The 24,097-nt window shown below is 40.9% G+C and overlaps 2 protein-coding genes across 5 annotated transcripts in view; both read right to left on the bottom strand.

Annotated features, from left to right (window-relative positions):
• LOC118250849 (golgin subfamily B member 1-like) overlaps positions 1 to 10,605 on the bottom strand; it is a 45,269-nt gene extending 34,664 nt beyond the window's left edge. For 2 of the 4 annotated variants that reach the window (XM_035552338.2, XM_050710721.1), the window contains exons 1-9: positions 9,009 to 10,263; positions 6,912 to 6,966; positions 5,628 to 5,771; positions 4,984 to 5,130; positions 3,763 to 3,885; positions 2,997 to 3,164; positions 2,447 to 2,632; positions 767 to 889; positions 466 to 579 (exon numbers count right to left, since the gene is read on the bottom strand). In XM_035552338.2, coding sequence (XP_035408231.1) covers positions 466 to 579; positions 767 to 889; positions 2,447 to 2,632; positions 2,997 to 3,164; positions 3,763 to 3,885; positions 4,984 to 5,130; positions 5,628 to 5,771; positions 6,912 to 6,966; positions 9,009 to 9,019 — 1,071 coding nt within the window. In that variant the 5' untranslated portion in view covers positions 9,020 to 10,263. The other 2 variants (XM_050710719.1, XM_050710720.1) reach the window with 2 other exon arrangements.
• A 4,070-nt stretch (positions 10,606 to 14,675) lies between these two features.
• On the bottom strand, positions 14,676 to 22,065 carry CD59 (CD59 molecule (CD59 blood group)). The gene is made up of 4 exons (XM_035552348.1): positions 21,895 to 22,065; positions 19,328 to 19,400; positions 18,525 to 18,626; positions 14,676 to 16,349 (listed from the first exon to the last, which is right to left on the bottom strand). Exons 2-4 carry the CDS (start codon positions 19,389 to 19,391, stop codon positions 16,156 to 16,158), a joined length of 360 nt encoding a protein of 119 aa, XP_035408241.1. The 5' UTR covers positions 19,392 to 19,400; positions 21,895 to 22,065; the 3' UTR covers positions 14,676 to 16,155.
• Positions 22,066 to 24,097: the final 2,032 nt, after the last annotated feature.

The following is a 24,097-nucleotide window of genomic DNA, read 5'->3' as shown; positions in this document are numbered from 1 at the left end:
ATGCTTAAACACAATGAACCTGGATTAGCTGTGCATTTTGCAATCAGTAAAAATACTTCAAAAGAAAGGGCACAGTGCTAGCTAAACATTCTCTTTGGGGAAACAAACAAACAAACAAACAAACAAACTCAGTTTTGGAGCTCACTCCATTCTCTTAACTAGAGAAACTGAAGTCTTTTGATAGCAGAAAGTCTTCCCTACATAACAAGTTCTCAAAACGAACCAAGACAAACTATGGAGGAGAATTGACAGTTTTATACTGTCAGGCTTTACTTCTTTATTTCCTGAACTGAACTGGAATTAGTATCTCTTCACACAATTATAGTTGCATTACCAGTACGTCAAAACCTCCCAGAGTGCTACGTAAGTATTTTATGCAGAATTATCTTTTGAACACAACCAAACTGCTTTTGAAACTTGTAATTGATCTGATGAGTTGAGCAGTGTATATATGCTATTTCTTACTTTCAATTGCTGATCCTTGGCATCCAGTTCTTTTTGCAGCACATCTATCACCTGAGTCCTTCCCAGCATGACTTCTTCCTTTTCATGGAGCTTCTGCTTCAAGGCCTTCAGTAGCTAGGGAAAAAAAATCAAGCTATCAATAAAGGGATTAAAATTTTCAGAAGGGGGAAAAAAATAAGTATTATGTTTAGTTTCCCACCCAGACTTCTGAACCGTGTCACAGAGGTTATTAATTACATGTTTCTAAACTCCCGTGACTATCTAAGTCAAAGCAAGCAACCAAGTTTCCAAAGCAACATACCTGTTCTAGGTCAGCACTTGCATCAGATTTAGCAACTAATTTAAAGAGCTCCTGTTCATGTTTTTTTCTCTGTGCTTCCAATTCCTTTTCCTTTTCCTGGATTACATTTTGAAATACACGTACCTGAAAACACATAGAAAGTAAATATGAAACCAGTCCACAAAGGTACATTAAAAGTACACTGCCTTGTCTAAATAAAGGCACTGCAAGATAATGTACTCTTCCTTCCACTTACCAGTAAACACAGTAATCACTTACTGATTACTGAAGTCAATGGTGCATAAACCTTCCACTTGCATGAAATTTGCCTCAATTCTACAGTAACAAACTTTAAATGAAAAGGACTGTAATGTTCATTTTTGTTTAACACCACAGATCTCCACCTTTTTAGATGCTATCATTCTGATACTTCTTTTTTCTAAAAGATTACACCGATCATAATAGTTTCTAGCAAGTTTTAATCAGTTAAGCCCAAATAGCTTTGAAACCTAGCCACCTCTTCCTACTCAAGAATTTGCATTCTTCTACCAGCACCTTTGTTAGCTATCTTACTTTTATAAGAACTGGATGTAACTTTTGGAATCTTGCTAATGATATTTTGAATAAAAATTCAAGATTGTTTTTTTTAAAGATAAGCAGTTTTTTTCATACAAAGTCCTACCCAGATTTGTATTTCAGTGACTGCATTGTGCTCACCACAATGGCTTTTAGTCTCAGCTTTTTGTCTTTTTCTTTATTTCTTCTATCAAAACATGCAATGTTGTACTACTGAACAGGTATGCTAATATTCAGGATCGAAAGTACCAGATAAACTCAGATATCAAATAATACGGGTAATACTGAGATCAATAGTTTCATACACAGTGCAACAAACTCTGAGGGATCAAGCACATCACATTAAAATCTAAATTCTTTACAGTTGTGCTGAAACTCCCTTGGAAGTTAAATCTCAGATTTAATGTGATGTGCTATCAACATCAAAGAATGGATAACATGCTCCCTAGATTCTTTTTTCTTTTTAAGTGTTTCTTTTTCTTTTTTTCCTTTTTAATTTTTTTTTTCATAAAAAGGTTTACCTTGGCCTGTTAATCAGCCATGAACTTCTGGAATAATTCCCCATTAAGTTCCCCATTAAGTATACCAAACTTCAGCAGCTATTTTTCAAAGTCGGGAGGAACACAATGCTCTTCTGCTAAGAAGCACATCGGTTACCTCACAGGACAAATGAAAGTGATCTGTCAAATAGCCACATTACACTGAGAATGCTTAAATAACCCAAACTACTAGCCACTGCACGCGTGCACTTTTGCACCTTCAGGTGTAGTGCCAAAAGGAAGATGGGCTTGGAGGTTCTTCAACTACAATGCTCCAGAACTCACTTCACTCATTTACACACTACCTCCTCTGTGCACAAACATCAGCCACATCCTTAAAATCCTTTCTTGCACAATACCTTCATTTTCAATAATTACCTGTACTACTTATTTACCTGTACTACTAGAACCATCTACTTACTGACTGCTTCATTATTCTTACTTCATCGGATTGCCATATAGACCTTAACTCAAGAATCATCGAAAATTAAGAAAGGCATTTCTCAATTATTGAGATAGCAACACTACAGTCAAGATACCACATCTTCCACCAGCAAATGTACATATTTCTAGAATGTTTACTTACATTTTCTATATATGCAGCTTCCATTTCTTGGAAACGTTCTCTTTCATTGCTCTGAATGGTTTTAAGACTCTCAATCTGTTCCTGGAACAAGCTACATTTTTCCTCACTGTCTCCAACCTTCTTGGTAAGGTTCTGAACAAGAATCTGCATGCTTTGTAGCGAAGAGTCTTTAATGGACAGCTCATTCTTTAGAATGCAAACCGTTAGACAATTAGAAGAATGGGCCCAGAAAAAACACCCACCATCCAGCCCTCCCTCACGCAAGCAACATTAAACTAGAAGCTCAGGTTTAGTTTTAATTTGAGTGAAATTTCTCATCAGATTTAAAAGTCAGTAAAAGTCGTATTATTTAGTCAGTATTATTACTGACTAAAGTAAATAATTATATATATATATATTAAAATAAATGAAAATAATCAATGAAGAAATTGTAGCCACATGAATAACTGATGGTGATTTGTGCTTCAGAGAAGGATCAACCATACAACATCAGAATTGTTTAATTCTTCGAAACCTCTATGGAGGTTTTATATCTGAGATGATAATATACCTTCAATTCTTCATTGGGCAAGAGTATTTCATTGGCAACACCACCTGATCCACAGGCTATCTGTAAATCAATGATATAGGCATCTCTTTCAGCTAACTTCTTTTCTTTCTCTGCCAGCATGGCATCCATTTCAGCCCCCCGACAGCGCTGGGCCTCCAATTCAGCATTCTGAAAATGAAAAGACAACACTGCATGTAATCTATATTTCTAGCACAGTTTGCATCACCACCATAGTGCCTATTTTAGGGTACAGAAAAAATTACAATCACATTTATAACCTGGTTCAATTTTAACTCTAACATTTAATTACTGAGCCTGTTTCTCTCTGAAATTCTGCAGCATTCACATTCCTGCCACCTTCCACAGTCAACAATAACATCCACAAAATACATCACTGTTACAAACTGTAACACGAAATCATTCTTTGTATTTCTTCCTGTCATTAACTATTTTTGCAAAAAGAAAAACTGAAGCAAAACAACATTTTAATTCAAAATAGAAGATTTAAAGATAACATTAACCCACAGAGTTCATATAGTGTTTCCTTTCCTATTTATTTTCAAACTACTATTAAAAGCATGCTTGAGGATTCAATGTAAACTGAAAACACAATGAAAGAATTCTCACTGTATTTGTTCAGGCAGGTTGTAGCACATAACCTGTTTTCTCAACCCAAAACTTTCTCAGAATATCTTTTTAGTCTTTAAATATAATCCTACACCACATATGTGAAAAAATACACACTCAGCATCATATAAAACACCACCTTTTTTTGTAGCTCTTCATTTTTTTGTGTGATCTGGGATTCTAGTTCTTCAATTCTTCTTCTCAGCACTAATATTTTCCCACGATTTGCTGCAGCATTTTCCTGGTCACCATCTCTTGATGCCTGCAAAACCAGGGAGTTTCACATTCCATAAGTAAGTAGCGACTGACTTCAGTACTTCTACCTGTTCAGACAATACTGGTGAAATAAAGTGGTCTTATGGTTTGTATTTCCATTCTCTTATATATTAAGTATTCCAAGTAGAAGCTAAACAAAGCAGGCACGGTATTTTTATCAAACTAGTAAAAATGTTAATATTTAAATTATTAATGATAATTATTAATTATGCAAGGTGGACTGAAACATACAAAAAGGGTATTCACTTCCTCTGGCCACTGTAACCCACATAATCTGGCATGCGTAACCAATATAACTCAGGGAAAAGAAAAAAAAATATTGGGGGGTGAAGTTAAACTCCTAAACACAGTGTTTCAGATCAGAATTCAGTAGGTACAACTACTGGATTATAGAAACTGTCTGCCATTACAAAAGAAATCAAACCCAATTGCTAAAACTATGTCTTTCTAGAAAAATAGGTAAGACGTAAATAATTAGCCACTGCATGTTTTTGAGGACACACAGGAACTTCAATAGACTGATCTGCTTTTATTCCACTTTATCATATCTTTAAAAAATACTGAAGTCTCACTGAAGTTATGTTAGAAGTTGTATGTCATTAAAATATGCTATTTTAAAGAAAATCTCTACTAACATGACTGCATTACTAAAAACAAATTTAAAAAACTTTGTTAATGGTAAAACAATAGTAACTTAAATGAGAGATTACTACAGTTATTCTAAATTTTGCTACCAAGGCCATTCTTATATTTCCATTATTTTCTTAGATATTAAAGTTATAAGCTAGCTTTGTTTTTATTTCTTCCCAAAAAGCTTATCTTCATGTGTTAAGAGTTTGAGCCGCTAATAAGATGAAAACCGGTAAGATTTTTTTTTTTACTAAAACAATTTGAAAGGAATATACAATTTTCTAAATTTCTATAGAAAGATACAAGAAGAATGAGATAGAAATACACAGATGGACAGACAGCAGCTACAAAGTGTACCTTGGTCCTAACCTGACTCAGCTCAAAATTTGGACTTGAGTTCCATATACAAGTCCAGCACGATAACATGTCTACTTTCAAATGTGAAGACACTTACCTTTTTTTGTTCTGCTTTTTCCTCTAAGCCTCCTGCTGCTGATAATTGTTTCTTAAGTTCTTCCAGTTGTGAGGTTAATGATGCAACCTTGGCTTTGTTTTGCAGCTTCACTTTGGAAAGTTTGGCATCAGCAGACTCCCTCTCCTCCTACAAACATTAGAGTCATGAAGGGCTTAAATTAGCTACATGAACAACTGCATCCTTCAAGTCACCCACTTAAAAAAAAAAAAAAAAGAGAGAAACAAAAACAGAAATCTAAAGTAATTACAAAAAAAAAATTCCCCTGAAGAGACTGCTGCCTGTGCAATATCCAAATTCAGTTACAATTTTGGAACACCGTCCCTGGAGGTATTTAAAAAACGTGTAGATATGGTGCGTAGGGATATGGTTTAGTGCCAGACTTGGCAGTGGTAGGTTAACAGTTGGACCTGATGATCTTAAGTGATTCTATAACAGAAGGAAGATGCATTGGCAAAAAGCTGTAATGCCCAGGAAACATAACAGCTAATTGTAACTAATGCCTCCTAGGGTTCCTGAAGTTGTTATAACTGACTATTAAATTTGTCTACAAGAACAGCTTATGATAAACAGGACTGATGTGTTTTTTTTGAATGGTCTCTTTGACAAGAATACATACACGGTACCTTTAACTGATTATCTTTATTTCGAAGCTCAGCATCCTTCTCTCGGACAAGCTCCTTTAGCTGAGTTACCAGCTGTTCAGTACTTGTCAGCTGTTCAGTCAAATCTGTCACCGACATGTTTCCTGCATCTTGTGACCCTGCAGCCTGCAGACATTAAGTATATTTTGAACGAGCAAGATAGTGCAGAGAATGATCCTTGTGCCATCACCTTTTTTTAAACACACTCAGCAAATCTTATTAGAATGCAATATTAAAACATACATTTACTGTTTTTTTTACATACATTTTACATACCAGACTGTTTTGAACTAGTCTGATAGATACAGTAGCAGAAGGGTTTATATAAAACCATGTAAAAAAGAACACACAACTTAACTGTAATAATCTGATTTTTTCTGTGTAGAAACACTCTTCATTGTACTATGGTTCAGTCAGACCACTACAATTACTTGATCATTTGAGCACGAACAAGTAATTCCTGTATTTTGCCATCTCAGAAATTCCTTGCAGTTTCTTTCTTTTCCTAATCCTAACATAGCTATTTCTGTATTATAAATTCTTTTGAACAGCAACTTTCCCCTCTGTCTCTGAAAGTCATCTAACATCTGTATGGAATAATAATGAGAAAAAAAAAAAAGAAAAGCTTTAACGATTTCAAGCAGATCTACCTAACTCTACTCGAGACTTTAAAAGAGCTTTATTTTTTTAAGGAAACAGAAAAAAAAAATCCCTCACCTTTCCATCAATAAGACATTTCTCAAAATAAACTTGAACATAACTATGGCAATAGTTCACTTAAAGGAAAAAAAGGGAGGAGGGGATGATGCTGCTTTTGAATGCGTAAGAAAAGGCCATAAAAATAATTAATAGCTATACTGAATGTTGACATATTTAATGTACAAGGACTGAATTTCCTTATCTACTGGAATTTCATTATTACACCTAGCAGTATTGTCACTGAACCCAGTGGCAACAAAATATTTTATTAACATGCTACGCACAAAAAACACACTTGGGATAAAGTCTATGTAATTCTTACAGATGCTTTCTTAAAGCAAGTTAAGCATAATGAAGACAAATAGAGCAGCCGTGTTACACAAGGATTAAATATCGAGCAAGAACCCAACTTGACTTTAAGAGTCCTAAAAGTGTATCATAGTGAAACCAGTTAAGCAACTTCTTTATGAAAGAGCAAACACATATGATTAGTAGATCATCAGTTAAAGGTTCTGTACGTCAGAAGTTCTTAAGAAATTATTATCTTAAAAGAAATGCAGTACTTACAGCTTTGGAAGGAGAATCATCTACACTACCCCATTTCCACATAGTTTCAAGATAGCTATGAAAAAACAAATGAAACAATACATCAGTAAATGTCAATGACTCAGGTAACTTTAATTAACTGGTCCTTCTCTCCGCATATTTCAAAGTAAAATACACGATTCTAACTTTAAGCATTTGTTAACAGCTCCACCACATTACTAGCTGCTGAGAAATAATGTAATTATGTATAAAATATGCATGTTATGCCTTTTCTAAAGACTCGTCGTTAGTAAAATGTCAATACTATCAAAAAAATCCAAAAAAGTCTTTAAAATTTAAACGCCATAAGTATTATTCAGCATAGTTGCTATTTCCATGCATAAATAAAAGATACAAGCCACTTAAAGTTCGCTAATATTTAACCTGACCTTAAACATTCTGCCTGCCACTGCAATATGACAGGGATTATATCAATGCATATTTCTGTAAAACCCCCCACAAAGACTAAAAGCGTTAAAGAACACCATACTGCATTAATTGCCATGACTGCTTTCATCAGAAAAATGACGTGAGTATTGTAACCCTTGAGGTCACTGATCAGCATATTAAATGCATCTAAACCTCCAGGAACAGCAAGTGTTCCTTGCTTCTTCTGCTCTGAACCAAGCACCACATATTTCTAAATGGTACCAACGTACCAGACATACCTGTAATTACAGCCTCAGACCATGGAAAGCTGCAGTCCCACAATAAACACAAGTACGGGCTCTAACACAACTGTAAGAAGCAAAATCCTACAGACCAAGTAGGTAGAAGGCAGCTCTAAGGCTAAGAACAATACTCAACAACAGCAACAAGCTTGGCTGAGAAAAAAATGGACAAAGTCTTTAAAATAGCCAATGCAGTAAATATCAAACTGTGTCAAGGAGATGCACATTAAGAGCAGACTAATGTATACTGCTCTGCCTCTGTATAATAATTCCTAAGAGCAGCATGAAGTAAGAAGCAAAGCTGTACTTCAGTAATTTTCACTCTCAACTAGCAACGTCCAGAGAAAAATAATCCGTCCTTTCTAATCTGTATTACATACTTTTGAAATATGCATGCATAGATCAGTCAGCGATACTGAATTTGGAAAAGAGTTTATTATAAACGTTAACACATAGCTTTCCTTAAAAGGTATGCAGAATGATAGCAGAGACTGCTTTTAAAGATGGTTATCTTTTCAAAGCTAAAAGCAGGAATCACTGTGTGCACTCTATGGCCTATGTTATCTACAAGGTCAAAATGGATTACGCTAAGAATCTTTTCTAACATTAAAATCAACAAGCAAGCTGTGGGCTTGGGGACTGAAATTATACAACTTAAAAGTAAAAACCCCACCCATAACTCCTCCAGAGCTGTAACATCAAATCTGCTCTCTGCAAAAAGCTCATTTCCAGACACATTAAAGGGTTACCCATGTACAAAGCGGAGTGAAATGACTCACTAGATGTAATCGCGGTGCATTTCCATTTTACTAATGGATATTTTAGCTCATTTACAGCTTTGACTGATGCAATCACTTTCGGTCTCACGTGCCAGCATTCCTACCTGAATACCTCAACTGCTACCTTCTGATGTATTTTTGTTTATACAAGGGATAGTAAATATTGACAAGTTTTCCAAATCAAGCTGGGAAACAAAACTGAACAGACTTCCCTTAGCCAGCATGAAGTCAACCAATGATGATTTTTCATTTTCTTATACAGACAGCAAATTAGAGCACTGAAGACGGCAAAGCTGCAATTGGAATGCTCAACACAGTCCCTTCTGCTTGCAGGATCATCTAAACAGAATTTAACCAAGTTGCCTATCATCATTTTCCTTCCTTTGGCAGCCTACTTCCTGAACATAGCATTATCAGTTATCAAGTATAGGAGAAGCAAGAAATCCAAATCATCTGTGACTATATTCCCTGGGAAGTTTTCGCAGTGACAGACCATTTGTGTTTCCCCAGTAAGTTCAGACTGCTTGTCCTCAATTTCAATGTTCCACACTGCTTCACTACAGCCAGTATCTCATCCCGCTCTTATCTCACATAGCCCGCTATTTTGATAATCATTCTTTGCCACGCACTATACTTTCATTTCCCTTGATCTCTTCTTCACTGAAGAACAACAGGCAGGATACTCGAACCTTACACAAATTCCAGGAGATATAAAAAAGGACTGCTTAATTTTACAAAACCAGCTTCTGATGCTTCAAGTACAACTGAGGTTTCAGCTCTTATCACAACAGGATGCAACCAAAGAGGAGAGTCCCATTGGCAACTTTGGCTTCATACTCTTCCATTCTCTTTGTCCAGCTCTAGCTGCAGTCAAATCCAGCTATAAAAAAAAAAAACTAACCATGTATTCACCTGGATAGCTTCCAAGCCTGCTTGCTTCCCTGAGTCAGGCAAACACAGGGCCTAGCACAAGGGGCAATCAGGGGCACACAACAGCAGACGGGGACACATTTCAGCAGCAGCTCATACTTAGGTGGTCAAAGAACCCCCACAGCTTGAGGGTTAACAATCTACAGCGTAAAATATTGAAATGTGATATTACAAACACCTACTCAGATGATTAGGAATGCTGACAAACCGTCCACTGACTTCCACAGAACTATACATATTTGCCTAACCTTCCCCACATCTGTTCAAAGTCATTCTGATATAAGAATAGCTTCAAAGAGCACTCATTTGAGTTCTCACTACAGAGGTGCTACAGAAGGTCTTTTCCCCCTTCTCTTGCAAAAAGACTATATAAGAAAACAGAGGCAGAATCCTCTCTTCTTACTGCCAAGGGAAGTAATGGTAGCCCCCGTTCTCTTCTCTCGACAGGGCAGCAGTAGAAAGGCTCCCAATAGCAGTATGTGAAAACTTAGGCAAGTGTTTTATTACTTTAAATGTATTTCCTAGAATGACTATGTGCTTTAAACATGGACACTGAAAGAAAAGCATTTTTATATATGTTTCCTCATTGCATCTGCACATTTTGCATTTACCCATAGATCTACCTATGTGATGGCCTTCCAGGACATTAACCCTTCTGCTAAATGAAGAAAATTTAACAGTGCATTTATATGGCTATTACTTGCACCTATTTCTCAATAACATTACACTTTCTCCTAGAAACCAATCCCCCTGCTGGGCCTAATACCCTTGCTGCACATGCTTTCCACAGTGCATCAGCAAAGAAATAAAGCATGAGCGCAAGGCCTGCTGCAAAGGGCAGGTGCAATGGGGCAGGTGCAGGGGGGGCAGCAGGGTGCAGGCAGCTCGGCCGGCCTGCCGGCGGCGGCCCAGCAGGACACACGGCCTCCTACCAGCCCCCTTTTCAGCGGGGTCCCCGCCTAAGTCCCGCTTTGCTATGGGACCTCCGGGAACGCGGTGCCGAGAGCAGGCAGCCGGCGCCCCCTCCCCGCCCCAGCCACCCCCGGAGGCTGCAGCCGGGGCGGGGGGCTCGGGTTCGGGCCCAGCGCCGCCGCCCCGTAGAGCCGGGCGGGCCCCGCGTCCCCCCGCCGCCAGCGGGGAAAGGCTGCGGCGGGCCGGCTCCGTGCGGCCCCACTCACCTGCCGGGGGGCGGTGGGGCGGCCGGGCCGGGCCGGGCTCAGCCGCCGCCGCCGCCGCCGCCGCCTCCTCCGCCGCCGCCTCCTCCGCCGCCGCCTCGGCAGCTCCCCCGGGCTCGGCAGCACGGCCCAGCCCAGCGCCAGGCGGCCCCGCCAGCGCCACCGGGCGGCGCGGAGGAGCCCCGGGGCTGAGGGGGAGGGGGAGCGCGGCCTCGTCGAGCAAATAGGAAGGGAATGGCGCTCCCCGGGGGAAAATGGCCCCCGAGGCAGCCGGGCGTCACTCGGGGGCAGCGAGGGTGGTGGTGAGGGGGCGCTTCGGCGGCCCAACGAGGAATTGCTGGGGGGAGAAGTGTGACTGGGAGCAGGAGCAGGGTGTCTGCTGCGTGGCTGTGAACGTAGGCAAGGGATACGAAGTTGTACGTTGGGAAAAAGTGAAGCAGTGTGATGAATTTCATGTAGGGATAAGGCCCTCTGTCCCGTGGAGGCCTTGGAGGACAGGAAGCGTACCACTGTTACACCAGTCATGCTTTCAGGGTGAGGGATGGATTTAAAGTCATTTTCTAAGTGGAAAACCACCAAAGCTTTGCACAGTATAGTACAAAAGGAAACTGTACCTTGTATGCCTGACCAGCAGCTGTCATATTTTTCCTTCTCCAATAGTTTAGCTAGTACATTTTTCTGCATGCAAACTGTTCCTTCCTAGCTTTATCTTGCACTCTGTGGCTTCCAGTGTGGCCCAGCTACAGACCTAGCATTTTTGAAATAAGCACCAGTTCATACCACAGTACACTGAACAGCCAATAAGCTTTAATTTTCAGCAGACTACAAAATTAAAATGACTAGAAACAGGAAAGAAAAAAAACTGCTAGTGTTTAAATGGGATTAAATTTCAAGATCTGATTGTCAATTCAATAACTTTAATCTCTTTCTGGTACAACATTGCACACTGTCTTCATTCATTTCTGATTACAAGCTAAATGAATATAATGTTGCCTGTGATCTCATTTATGCCTTAACCTCTTAGTAACATGACAGCTGATGATTAGTGTCTGAAGTCCTCTGGAAAACATTAGCATCTCTGGGAATGTTAGCATGAGCATGAAGTGGACTATAGCTCTGCTGTAACTTGAGCTGCTCTGTCTGAATTTACTTGGAGATGAGGCAAAACAGCTTTGCCAGCATGACCAGCGTCTATGTCCATTTTTCCAATTCACAGCTAGCTTCTTATGATTAAACACTGTTTATTATAGGAGTGCCTGGTCATTTCTCCTGGAGATGGCTGCAGCCAAACAAAACAAAGCAAGAGCACTGTCACTGCAACTACTGGGCCAGTACGATGCAAAGCTGGGAGCTCCCACAGACACTTCCCACTGAAATTCTCAGTGACGTCATGACCACAGGCTTCCCAGCACTGCATGCGTGAATGCTCTCAAGAATAAAGGGTTCTTTGGCAATCATACACACAGGAACAATAGCATTGTGTTACACCCTCAAAACAGAGTTGGGCTAGCTGGCATTCCAAAAATGCTGTGCTGAAACTCATTTCAGTGAAACACAAACAAAAACTGGATCCTTAAACAGCAACAGAAACATTTAAGCCAGTATCATCATTACTACACTCACAAATTAGTCCTTCTTATGCATCCACTAGCACAGAAGTTAAACAGTCATGTTTGCATTATGTCCTGCTTCAGTCAGTTTAGGTTTGCAGCCCTCTCCATAACAAATAAGAGTGCATCTGACCACAACTTCCACCCACTGAACATGCAACTTTTTAGTCCCATTCTGCAGTGTCTCCATAGCCTCATTGGTCTCAAAACCTGCCAAAAATTAGCATTTCTGAGTAGCTATCAGAAAGGAAAAACAGGAATGAATGTACTTCATTATCATCCTTAGCCACCAAAGTGGTATAAATGACTCTCGTATCAAACATCAAACCAAACACATCCAGTGAGTAAGGGTGGAGTTACCCCTCTTCCTGAACAGCAGCAGTGTGCCACGAGCAACTTCACTAGACTCAGAGTAGTGCTGGGAATTGAATTCAGAGAGCATTTGAGTCAACACAAGATTCCTAACCTCTTAAATAAAACCAATAATTGATCATAGGTAGAGATTTTTGTGTGCAGGAGGGGAGCTTCAGGCATAATGGTCCAAAACATAAATCCATCAATATTCAGGTAATTTTTCCCCCTCGTTCACTTCTGAACAGAGATTTTTCTACATTGTATATCAATAACTGTAGCCCTGCTAACAAACCATATTATAGCACACGACTGACCTTACAAATAATCAAGTAGGGTTTTGAGGAAAAATAAATAAGATCAGCAGAAGAACATATAGGGAAAAAGGTGTAGATATAACAGGTTTACATGTAAAGTAAGATAGGCTCCTGAGTACAGCCAGCCCTGTAGTCTCTGCAGTAGGCCAGAATCCCAGAATTTTCCACTCTCATATATTGGGATGTGCATATTAGTGTTGCCTGGGGAACAGTCTGTGTTTAGTGACCTGCTGCTTCACGTTTATGTGTCACTTGTGTCATCATTTATTAATAGACTCTTCAAAATTAGTTCCTAAATTCAGTAAACTTCCTTATCTGCAACTTTGCTCCAAACATTGTTTTTCATTCCACTTAAGTGAAAGAAACCAAAAGCATTCTTAAACTCACTTTTCTAGGCTCCAGAACAGTTTTTCCTATGCTGTATGAGCTGTCTGTCCTACTGTAGTAATCAACACAGCATATAAATTTGTAATCTCATGCGCACATCCTATCTTTTAACCCCATGAAAGATAAACTGTTCTTGGAAAGATGGGAGTAGAAATGACCACCTGCTTCCTTCTGGGATCCCACAGCCAAATTAGCTGCTCTGTTCTACTCTAAAATGCAGGGTGCTGCATCAAAATCCCGTTAGTGCAATCTTAAAATTTAGTTATCAAGTTAAAAAGTACAATGTACTTTTTTCTGTGGGAACAAACATGGACATTTTACAAATAACTGGCTTTAATGTTTACGTGTGTCTTATAGCCAGACTTCCTTGTTATGACTCCAGGCCTAAGGCTGATTGTATTTACCAGCAAGATACAAGTCCCTGAGAGACACGTGGAGATTCGCACACATTGAGCTCTCTCCCAACTGGAGAGATACTGCTGTTACTCCGTGCCTTTAATATTTATGTAACAACAGTACCCAGATGCCCCAGTTAGTGCAATACCAACTTACTTCATGTGCATGCTCTGCTGAAACTACTTTATTGCCTTAGCAATTCCCCCACATTTTGCCAAACAAAAGCTCATCACTTCTTAGTCTCCTCATTTCTCTCATCCCAACATGGGGTGGGAGGAAATTGCTTGCTCTGCCTCTCTGCTTTTTCCATACATCATCTTCTTTTAAGAATTTCCTGCACCCTGAAATAGCACGGAGACCTCCCTCCCACCTTATCATTTATGAGTGGGAAAACCAGAGGATGACTTGAGACAAGATACAGCAAAATTCCTACCAACCAGGTGTTTCAGCTCCACCTTCCCATCATCACCACAGGGCTTCCAAACTCTCCATGCCCAAGCTCCCGTCAAAGGAAGACACCAAGTATAAGATGGAAAACAGAATGAGGGAGGAATTCAGGCAAAGACAGATCACAAGAATGAATTTCTCCATGACAGCTTCCATTAGCTATCTCCTTGTTCATATGCTTATAGGGAAAAATAACTCCTTTGTAAACTCTTGCCCAAGAAAAAAGGACTAATGGCTACAAAAACAATGAACATTGAGAAGGAGATGCATAGAATACTCGTTGATGATTAGATGGCTATTAGTGTATAAATTATGGGTATTAAATAAAAAATATATATATAAAGTCTTCTCAAAGGTGAACAGTTAAGTACCAGGTTTTAGTTGTGCCACTAATTTAGAACAAAGCAAACCATTTAGATAATCAAAAACCCCACCAGGTAGCAGTGTCAATTTATCCAGCACTCCAGACACCACTACCATAACAGCTCTGTAAAACAAATAATCACTCTGCCAAAACTAATTTACCGTCCACAGGTAGCAGCCATCCACAGGTAAAAGTGAGAGAAGTCTGGCTTGCACTTACCAAGAGTCTCTGGATGTGAAGCATGGATGTATCCCACACAGAAACAACTAGTATTATACTCAGCTGTAAGTAGCATGCTGTTAAATAACCACACTCTCCATTTTCTTTTTTGGAATTTTTATTAATCAAAGACAGCATAGCTTTCATATTTTGAGTGATCAGAGAGATCCCAGGATGCTTTCATAGCTAAGATAAGCTTAACCAAAAGATGCACTGCAGAATACACGATGGTTTGGATTAATACAGTGCTGTCCCCTGCCTTTGTTATGACTGAGTGAACTGGTGTCACTGGTGCCCTGGACAGCACTAGCTAGGGTCCTCAGAAAGAGAATATGTCATTGGCAACGGACCATGACTCTTGCAGGAATATGCTAAGAGTTCCAAACGAGACAAAGGAAAATTTCACATTGTACTCGACTGAGAGGCTCCCTAAGTCCAGGGGAAGCATCAAAGGCCTGTCTCCACCACTGGGTCAGAACAATATGCAGAGTGCTCGAGCTCTGGAAGTTGTACACATACAAACTGTTTTTTCTGCATGCTGTATAAATATACATATATTTTGATTGGCATTTATAGGGTTGCATAAAAGTCAAAATATAAAGTTCTCCAAATTTTTGTTTAATACTCTTATGTGGAAGCTTTAAGGATTAAGTTTACCTGCCCATGTTTTCAAAAAAGCAAAAGCTAATTATACAGGAAAGTAAACAAGTTGTGCCATTTTAATTCCTTAGCATTTTATAAACAATTTTCAGTATAGCGAGAAATATTCAGTGCAAAGCACATGCTTAGCTTAAATCCTAGACTTTGAAAAAAAATAAGCAAAACTAAAAAAAAAAAAAAAGCCTAGAAAGAAAGCTAGCATATGTTGTCTGCATGCTCACAGAAATATAAAAAGAGGAAGTGTGTTCCTCAGTTATAGCATTAATTTTGTTTTGGTTTAAGAAATTTAGATGCTTTCTTCCAAAGTAGTCATACTGACCATTATGTTACTGGCTTGAAAAAAGGAAAAGAAAATGTTACAATGACAGGAACAAAGAGTCTACATCACTTGAAATCAAATACTTCAGCATTCACCATGAACACCGCAGCAAGTTTATACTTATGATCCAACACTTTCTATGTTGAGGGTAAACACACTGCTCAGTGTATGAAAAAGGTAGCATCCAAAAAAAAAAAACAACTAGAAATCCCAATGAAAAATAATTAAAATTCAAGGGACAATGGGACAGTTTTCCGGCCCAAGACCTACCGCATTCCTTCCTCTCCACTTAACCCATTGAAGTTTGCTCAGGTTCTCCACAAGATGACACTATTTCAGAACAAGGTGTTTTCCCCACACAGATGGCATGCCAAAACTCCTGAATTCCCTAAAACATTAACAATACAGGTCCTCCTTCACATGAACGGAGACAGTAGTTTAACAGATGTAGCCTTAAAAAAAAAAAAAAAAAAAAACGATTCAAAATTAAAAGGTCAAGCTTCAGTCCAGTTAGGAACTGAAAGTGCAAGAAGTACAATTCAGGAAAGAGTTAATGATTTTGTATAATTTCAGCTTGGAAGTACAGCATAGATAATGGTTATTACAGAAGCATCCATAACATGGTCATTACAGAGACAATACTGAAAGCTGCTTTGTTAACTGCAGTAACTGTGCTCTCATTGCACAAGTCTTGTTGGCAGCAAAAGTATTCAAAATTATCCAACTGGTAGAATACAGCAATATCATTCACATTGCACTGGGACATCTTCCAGCACGAAGACGTTCTCAGTTTACCTGCAAAATAATTAAACAGATTAAGAGTAATGCAATTTTTGGTATGGAGAGAGAATCACTGCCTAGACAATCATGTACTCGCCTTTTTTTTTTTTTTTAAAGCTTTTTTTTTTCCCCTCTCCAGGTGTTTGGAAGTTTTTGTATGTGATTTCACTAGGACTTCGGTAGTGCAAATATTGATAGAAAGTTGTAGTCCTGCAACCACAGTACTCTCTTGTATACGTGCATATGGCTAAAAGATATATATATATATATTTAAAATTCAAATGTAAATACAAATTACTTATTTTTATTAAAATATATACATATCACTCAGCTAACCAGTGCTCCACATTCAGACTAAACGACCCACTGGGAGATATGCAGTTAGAGCTTAAACAATTCTTCCTCTGGGGCTCCCGCCAGACAAAGATAACGCATAACCTTCTAGCTCAACTTGTCTGCTAATTCACCATGCAGCTCTTGCATTGTCCAGCAGTCCAAGTGTTTGCTTCCACCAAGCTCAGAGCAAGTCCAGTAACTCAAGCTCATTTTTGTGCTGAAGGCAAGTCCCATCAGATGTGACTGGCTTCATTTCTACACTCAACATGTGGAAGACACAGCCTGAAGAGCAGAAAAGCCTTCCCCTCTTCTCACCTATTCCCCGGAACACCAGAATTGAACCCAATTAGAATTCCATCTAGCTTAACACCTCAGGTACCTGACTGCTGCCTCTGGCAAAGGACAACTGCTGTAGGCTGCATGCAGGAAAGCATACAGTTTGTGCTCATTACAGTCTAGGCTTAAGGGAAAGAACAAAAAAAGAAATCAGGATGCTAGCAGCATGGAGAGGTGTCCTGCTCCAGCTGTGTTAGAAGCTTCTTTTCTCCATGACAAGTCACAAACTCTAGCAAGGACTGTCCCAGGAAGATGGCAGTCCCATCCCATACTTGCTCCTGCTGTCCAAAGACAGCACAAGTCTTTCAAGGGCAGAGGGAACCAGCTGGGAAAATGGGAGATTTCACTTTACTCAGTATTTCACTTTCAAGGGACCTGCACTACGATAACAGCTGCCGGAGCTGATTTAGTGCAGTGCTCTAGGCTGGCACGTCCATTTCTGTATAACTTGCACATATGCAGCAGGCTCTCCAGCAGGAAAATATGGTTGCAAACATCTTCATTTACAAGGTGCAAGATGCCAAGCTGTCATTTTGCCTGGACAGTGGGGGACCTCCAACTAGACAGTTATTAGCTTCAGAATCTCTTTGTTAAAAGAAACAATTACAAGGCTGTGCTGAGTAAATCACAATCCAAAGGAAGTCTGGGAGGATTGCCACATTTTCATTTCTGCCATTTAAATAGAATGCAAACTCCAGGACTATAGAGAGAGGAATAAATACTTTGTTACAGAGCTAGAATGACCTTCAGCTGATGTATTTATCTAGCATCATATTAACCCTATATTTACATTAGAAATTATTAACCTTAGAATGACCACAATTAACTTCAAATTCAGTAAACAGTTTTCTCCCCTCTACGCTTTCGTGAGCTTACCCACTTTGACACCTTAGAGGTAACAAGTCTAAAGTAAAATGTGTGCCAGCCACAAATTCAATAAATAGTGAGTTCCTTTTATGATATTCTGGTTTTCCAATGAATACCCTGTCACTCATAGCAAAAGAGTCAAACATTATTCAACAACTAGGAAAGTAACTCCATGTCCCTGAATATCCTAGACCATGTTCCTTAGATGCAGGTGAATTCACACTCAGAAAAATATAATTGTTTAAATAATTTTAAAAAAGACTGAGTCTTCAGCTGCAAGTTTGTTTTACAAGTTACGCATGCTTTATCTGTTTTTAAAGTGTGACAAATTCAAGACAAACATTTTGTATTTTAAAGTCAATGCTGTCTGCTTTTTCTTCTAGCCACTATTGTTTTTTTTCATCTGTATATACTGTTATCTATGCGCGTGCTAGTACACGTGTAAATCAACTGTCTAAATCATCATCATCTTTATCAGTTGCTTTCAAGTCAAAATACATCAATTCACTACAAGCACAACCTTCATGTTTGCATTCAAAGCCGTCTTCTGCATGAGGCTAAAAATGCGTGTTATGGCCAGATTAGAAGTGCACAGACACTGAAAATTGATACAACCATGTTTACTTTAAGTCTGTAGGACAGTATACATACCAAATCTCATCTGCAAGCAAGCATCTTCAGTTGATAAGCAAGTATTATTGGTCTTGCACAAGGAAGGGCTGTTCTCACAGTGGTAACACCTTAGGGCATAACCTAAGAAGACAAGGTTTTACCTTTACTGAATAATAAAGTGCTGAAACATTATCAGCATTAAAAAGTAAAAGGGAAGAACACCAGCTGCATCTAACTGTCACAAAACATATCCCTGGTTATTAAACTAAAGACTCCAGATGAAATGTACAGGCGTTAGTGTTAGGTCAGAGGTGGGACTCGGTGATCTTGGAGGTCTCTTCCAACCTAGATGATTCTGTGATACTGATACTGGCAATTTTGAAAGTAAGATTTTGAAGCACGTACTTGCATCATTTTAAAATATACTCATCTTCATGTCACCTGCAGAATAATATATTAAATTTTTGCTTCTTTTACCTTAAAAATTACATTTTCCAAAATGACAGACAAAAGATACTTTTATCAGAATTTTATTCTATCCCTTTTTTTAAAATTTCATCTCTCCCTCATTCTATACACCTAGTTTCCAATTTATACAACAGGAATCCAATATTCCATCAGCAAAATCAAACATTTTGTTGCCACATTAAGCATCTCCATTCTGACCAAAGACAATCAGCAACAGAAACTATGCCCTGCTTATAAGGTTACTCTCATTCCCAAAAGTGGTATTAAATAATGCAGACCTTTCTTGTTTTTTTTTCCTTCCCAGACATAGTTTCCATGATTTCTTCACACACTGTCATAACACTGCATCAGCAAAGAGCCTCCCTTGTACTCACCTGAACTACAAAAAGCAACCAGAACGATGCAGACGGTTAACAGGAAACAATTCATCTTGACCATGCTTCTCCCCTAGTTTGGAGGCATAAATGGATTTTAAATGTTTATTATAATAAAAATTGACACAGAACTAGCAAAACATATGGTGAGGAATCAAGGTCTCAAAACTCGACTCCATTTTAATGAAGTCACTAGCCAGAGAAGTCACAAAAGGCGAAGAGAGAGGAGTGACTTTGCACCTTCTGAGAACAGGGTTTTTATTCAGAGCGCAGCCACCGGAGGCCCCTGGCAGGCTGCAGCTCAGCCGGCTCTCTTCCTGCTTATCGCACCATCCAACAGGCCTCACTAATTCCAACTGCAACCTTCTGCAAGTGCACCTAACAAAGAGAGGTCGCTTAGGTCTGAATGCCTTTGCTTTTACAGTAATTCAGTGATAACCCTGGAGCCAGACCGCACTCCTTCCTCTCTCAGCGATATCTCAGTATGGATCTAGCTGCCCTAAGGAGGCATTTGCTCCTCCTCTCCCCACACTCCTGCCAGCCCTGCCCAAATGCACACTGAGGTGCTGGCACAAGCAATTACACACCATGCGACCTCAGGCATCGCTCAAGTCTTCCACAACGGCTGCCATCTGCAAGCAGCAGCAAGATGGGAAGGTCAGGCTTCAGTAACTCCGACGGCAGCAGGAACTGCCAGACAGACTTCTGCATGCAGAGGCTGAGCTACAGACTGCAGCGTCTACCGCTAAAACATCTCTGCTATTGCAGAGAACAGGCTCTTCAGACTAAGTATCAAGCAGGCACAGGTGAGAGAAGGACCAGCACGTGCAGTAGAAGGACGTGGGACACGTTTATCTTCAAAGACCAAGTGGGATTTGGAAATCCCAAGAATTCCAGGAATTCAGGTAACAAGTCCCACTTATGATAAGACCGCAATGAAGCGCTCTCATCGCTGCTCTAGACTGTGTTCATATTGCTTGAAACTATTCCTATATGCAGTTAAGAGTCTAGTGTGGCAGGCCATAATCACATTGGGATGGATTTTTTCCTCCCAAAACATTGCCTGTGAACTTCAAAGGATAATTTTGTTGTAAAACATTATTTAAATCCTTCTGCATCAAAGTCTAGTTATTTTTTTCGAGAGGAGAAGAGAGGAGAAGAGAGGAGAAGAGAGGAGAAGAGAGGAGAAGAGAGGAGAAGAGAGGAGAAGAGAGGAGAAGAGAGGAGAAGAGAGGAGAAGAGAGGAGAAGAGAGGACTCTCTTCCTCTGTTTATTGCTGAAGTTAAAAATAAAACCCTTCAGATGCGGGATGTGATTTTTTCCAGGGTAAACAACTTTGTGAGGAGCCTTCCAAGATCCTGTATCCAGAGGCTCTTCCCACAAGTGACATCAATCTGCAGGAGTGCCGTTAGCCTGGCTGTTACGGCAAGGCTGGTGGCTAAAGCGAGAGCCATCCTGGACCGCAACAAGAACATCCCCGGGCACCTCGCCATCTCAGCGGAGCCCTCAGCCACACAGTGCTATCAGCAGAGCACAGCAGTTTTGCCTTTTGGCATTCACCAGACTCAGAGTGGTGCCAGGAACTGAATCCGGGGAGCATCTGAGTCAACGCAAGATTCCTAACCACTTAAATAAAACCAGTACTTGATTATGGGTAGAGATTTTTGCGTGCAGGAGCGGAGCTTCAGGCATAATGGTCCAAAACATAAGCCCGTCTATATTCAGGTAACTTCTCCTCGTTCATTTCTGAACAACGATTTTTCTGCATTGCATTTACAATACAGTAGCCCTGCTAAGAGTCATTATTATAGCATGTGACTGACCTGACAAATAAAGAAACATGCAGGGTTTTGAGGGAAAAAACAAGAGCAGCACAAGCAGAAAATACAGTAGTCCTCATAGTAGCCACCAAGCCATGACCAGAACAACGTAAGGCAGGTTAACAAAAGTCATCGCAGCCAGCAGAATAGCTTTGTCAGTAATAACCCTACTGACGTATCTATTTTTGGGGGAAAACCAGTCATTTTTTCTGTGCTCCTGTACTGCAGAGAGATGAGCCACCGGTACAACTGCAGCTTTTTTTATAAATAGAAATGCTGTAGCCTGCGATTCACAGAACGGCTCAAGAGAAAGACAGGACTCCCCCAGCTAAGACCCCTGGATTGCTGCTCTCGCTGCAGCACCGAGCTGCCCGGCCTGCGGCGGGATTTCTCCGCAGTCCCCGCGGGCAGAGCCGCGCCCAGGGGGCGGCTGCGGCTCGGCTCGGCGCGGCGCCTGGGACCACCGCTCCCGGCCCCGGGTGAAGCAGCCCCCGAAAAGGGGGGGGGAGGTTTCGGCTCCCCGCGTCCCCCTATAGCGCACTGCGGTGCCGTGACTCAGGCCCGGGGCTGTGAAGGCGAGCCCGGCTGACGCGTCGTGCCGCCCCAACAACGCTGCCCCCCGCCCCGCTCCTCCCTCCCGGGCCCCTCCGCACCCCGGTGCCGCCTGACCTCGCAAGGCGACCCCCGGCCCCCAGCTCCCAGCCCCCGGCCCCCGGCCCGGCTAGCGGTTCTCCCCGCGGCCCTCACCGGCTCCGCAACCCCGCCGCCGGCCAGCCCCGCACCGTCTGCAGGTGGGGCAGCAGGGCGGTGGTGCCATAGCGCCTGGCCCGCCCCTGGGGCGGAGCGGCGGGGCTGGCGCGGCTCGGCACGGCCCTGGCAACGGCACTGCCCGGGCAAGAGAACGGCCCGGCCCGGCCACGGCCCGCAGGGAGGGGCTGCGGCACGCCAGGGGCAGCCCCGGCCCAAGCAGAGCCAGGGTTTTAGGGACTTGAGCTCTAATGCTTGGCTCTAATGGGGCCCTAATTAACTGCGAAGGTGCGTAAGGCGCTTAGGGCGTTAACTGTGCGCGATTTAGTAAACAGCAGGATACGCGAAATTAAGACTTGATAAGTTTATGTTTTATATATATATATATATAAACTTAATTTCTTAATTCACTTGTAAAATTTTGCACTGAGGAACTGGACCTTCAGCCATGGGTAGGTATGTGCCTATTTTCCCTTCCGGTAACCCGTATTGTCATGTAAATGGCATTTCCACCTGGCTCTGTCTCCATTTTACATTCCCTGCGTAGACGATTAGTGACAGGAGTTAACCCAACGCTGGAATAACTTCAGCAGCAATTTTTTTATTTATTTTTTTTTGCTAGTAGGTGGCTCCCCACTTGTTCTTCTACCCTATGCTGCAGTCCAAGCAGTGGCTGAAGGTTCTCCCCATTAACCACCGACTCAGTAAAAGCCCAGCAAAAGGCTGAAGAAATCCTACAGCTATAGTAAACAGTCAGGGACAGCCTTTCCCACATACAAAACAAAAATAAGCAAAAAAAGGGGGGAGCTTTGGTACATATTCACATTTGAACATACTAAGTTGTCAGCTCTATGCTGAGTACATAGATGTTCAACAAGGCTTTACTAGGCCTTCTTCTGCCCAGTAAAGTAAGCATCAAACCCTCAGCATCTGAGTCAGCAGAAGCTGAAAGAACTTCAGGCCGGGTCAAAAGGACAGTCACCAAAAGGACAGACAGCACAGCATGTATGTTGTACAGCTTATAACAAACAGCAAGCATTTAGCAGTTGGAAGTATAACAGCATTTACAAATACACCTACCCAACACCTGCTTGCTGAATCAGTCAGAGCACTGGTGAATTGCTGTCTTCTTATGTGGGATCTTGACAACCAGTTCTCTTCCCCAGTCATGATTTCTACAGTTCAACAGTGCTGGCATACATAGCTAATGCCTTGTTTCCTTCCGTCGTCTTGGCCACTTCACTTTTCATACTGATTTGGCATAAACACCGCTTTTGGGTGGGGTGAGGAAAGTACTGGCACACACTTTATTTCATCTGCAATCTGCAAGTAATGACGAGGTACAATGCCTGCAGTAACACGTGGTAACTTCAGGCAGTATGCCACTGTGCTAAAATAGCTGCCTGAAGCCATTTTATATAACCTTTCTCAAGTTACACATACATGTACATTTGGTACAGTAACAGCAATAAGCTCTTCTCCTACCTGGGTAGGTTTTTACTTCATACATGCATCATTAGCAGGCTGAGTCCTGTGACTAGCAGACATGCTTGGATCACAGCTCACAAAATCTCAATATCACTGCTCACAAGTTAGCAGAATAGTATGGTCCTGTATCTTGTCTTACTCAACAGTAGGCAATAATTACATTCTCCTCTTTAACAACTGAAGGGAAAAACCACTCCTTGAGTAAGTTTGTTAAGAGTTGGAAGTGTTTCTACAGATCCCAACGACCTTTGGCTGATACTAGAACATAAGATCCCTGTTGCATACCACAGCAAGGCATGACAGTTAACAGTCATTAAACCACACACACAAACCTATTGCACTGGAATAAGTTCTAGTTCTGCTAAATAATGGGTTTCTAAACCCATTTTCATTGATTTTTTTAACCAATGATGAGTTTTCAGTTAAGAAAAAGCATTTAAGCCACAGCCATCACATTTTCCCCTCATAATTTATACTGACGAGTCTTCAAAATCATTTTAAAACTATTCTAGTACTTCACACTGTTACTCAGACCTCTGTGGGAGGTAATACGATTCTGTTTTACTTCTCCAGATGCTTCACCTGAACAACTGGTGCAGGGGTCACATTCAGTTTTTGTTTTTCTACCTTATACCGCTGTGGAAGATCCAGATGCTGTGTGGCACAAGAGAAAGATGTACACATGGGGAATCCAATACTAGGGCTTGTAAAAATC

The sequence above is a fragment of the Cygnus atratus genome, chromosome 5 (assembly GCF_013377495.2).
Source record: "Cygnus atratus isolate AKBS03 ecotype Queensland, Australia chromosome 5, CAtr_DNAZoo_HiC_assembly, whole genome shotgun sequence".
Lineage (NCBI taxonomy): Eukaryota > Metazoa > Chordata > Aves > Anseriformes > Anatidae > Cygnus > Cygnus atratus.
The sequence above is the reverse complement of the archived record's forward strand: the minus strand, read 5'-3'. Positions and strand labels throughout refer to the sequence as shown.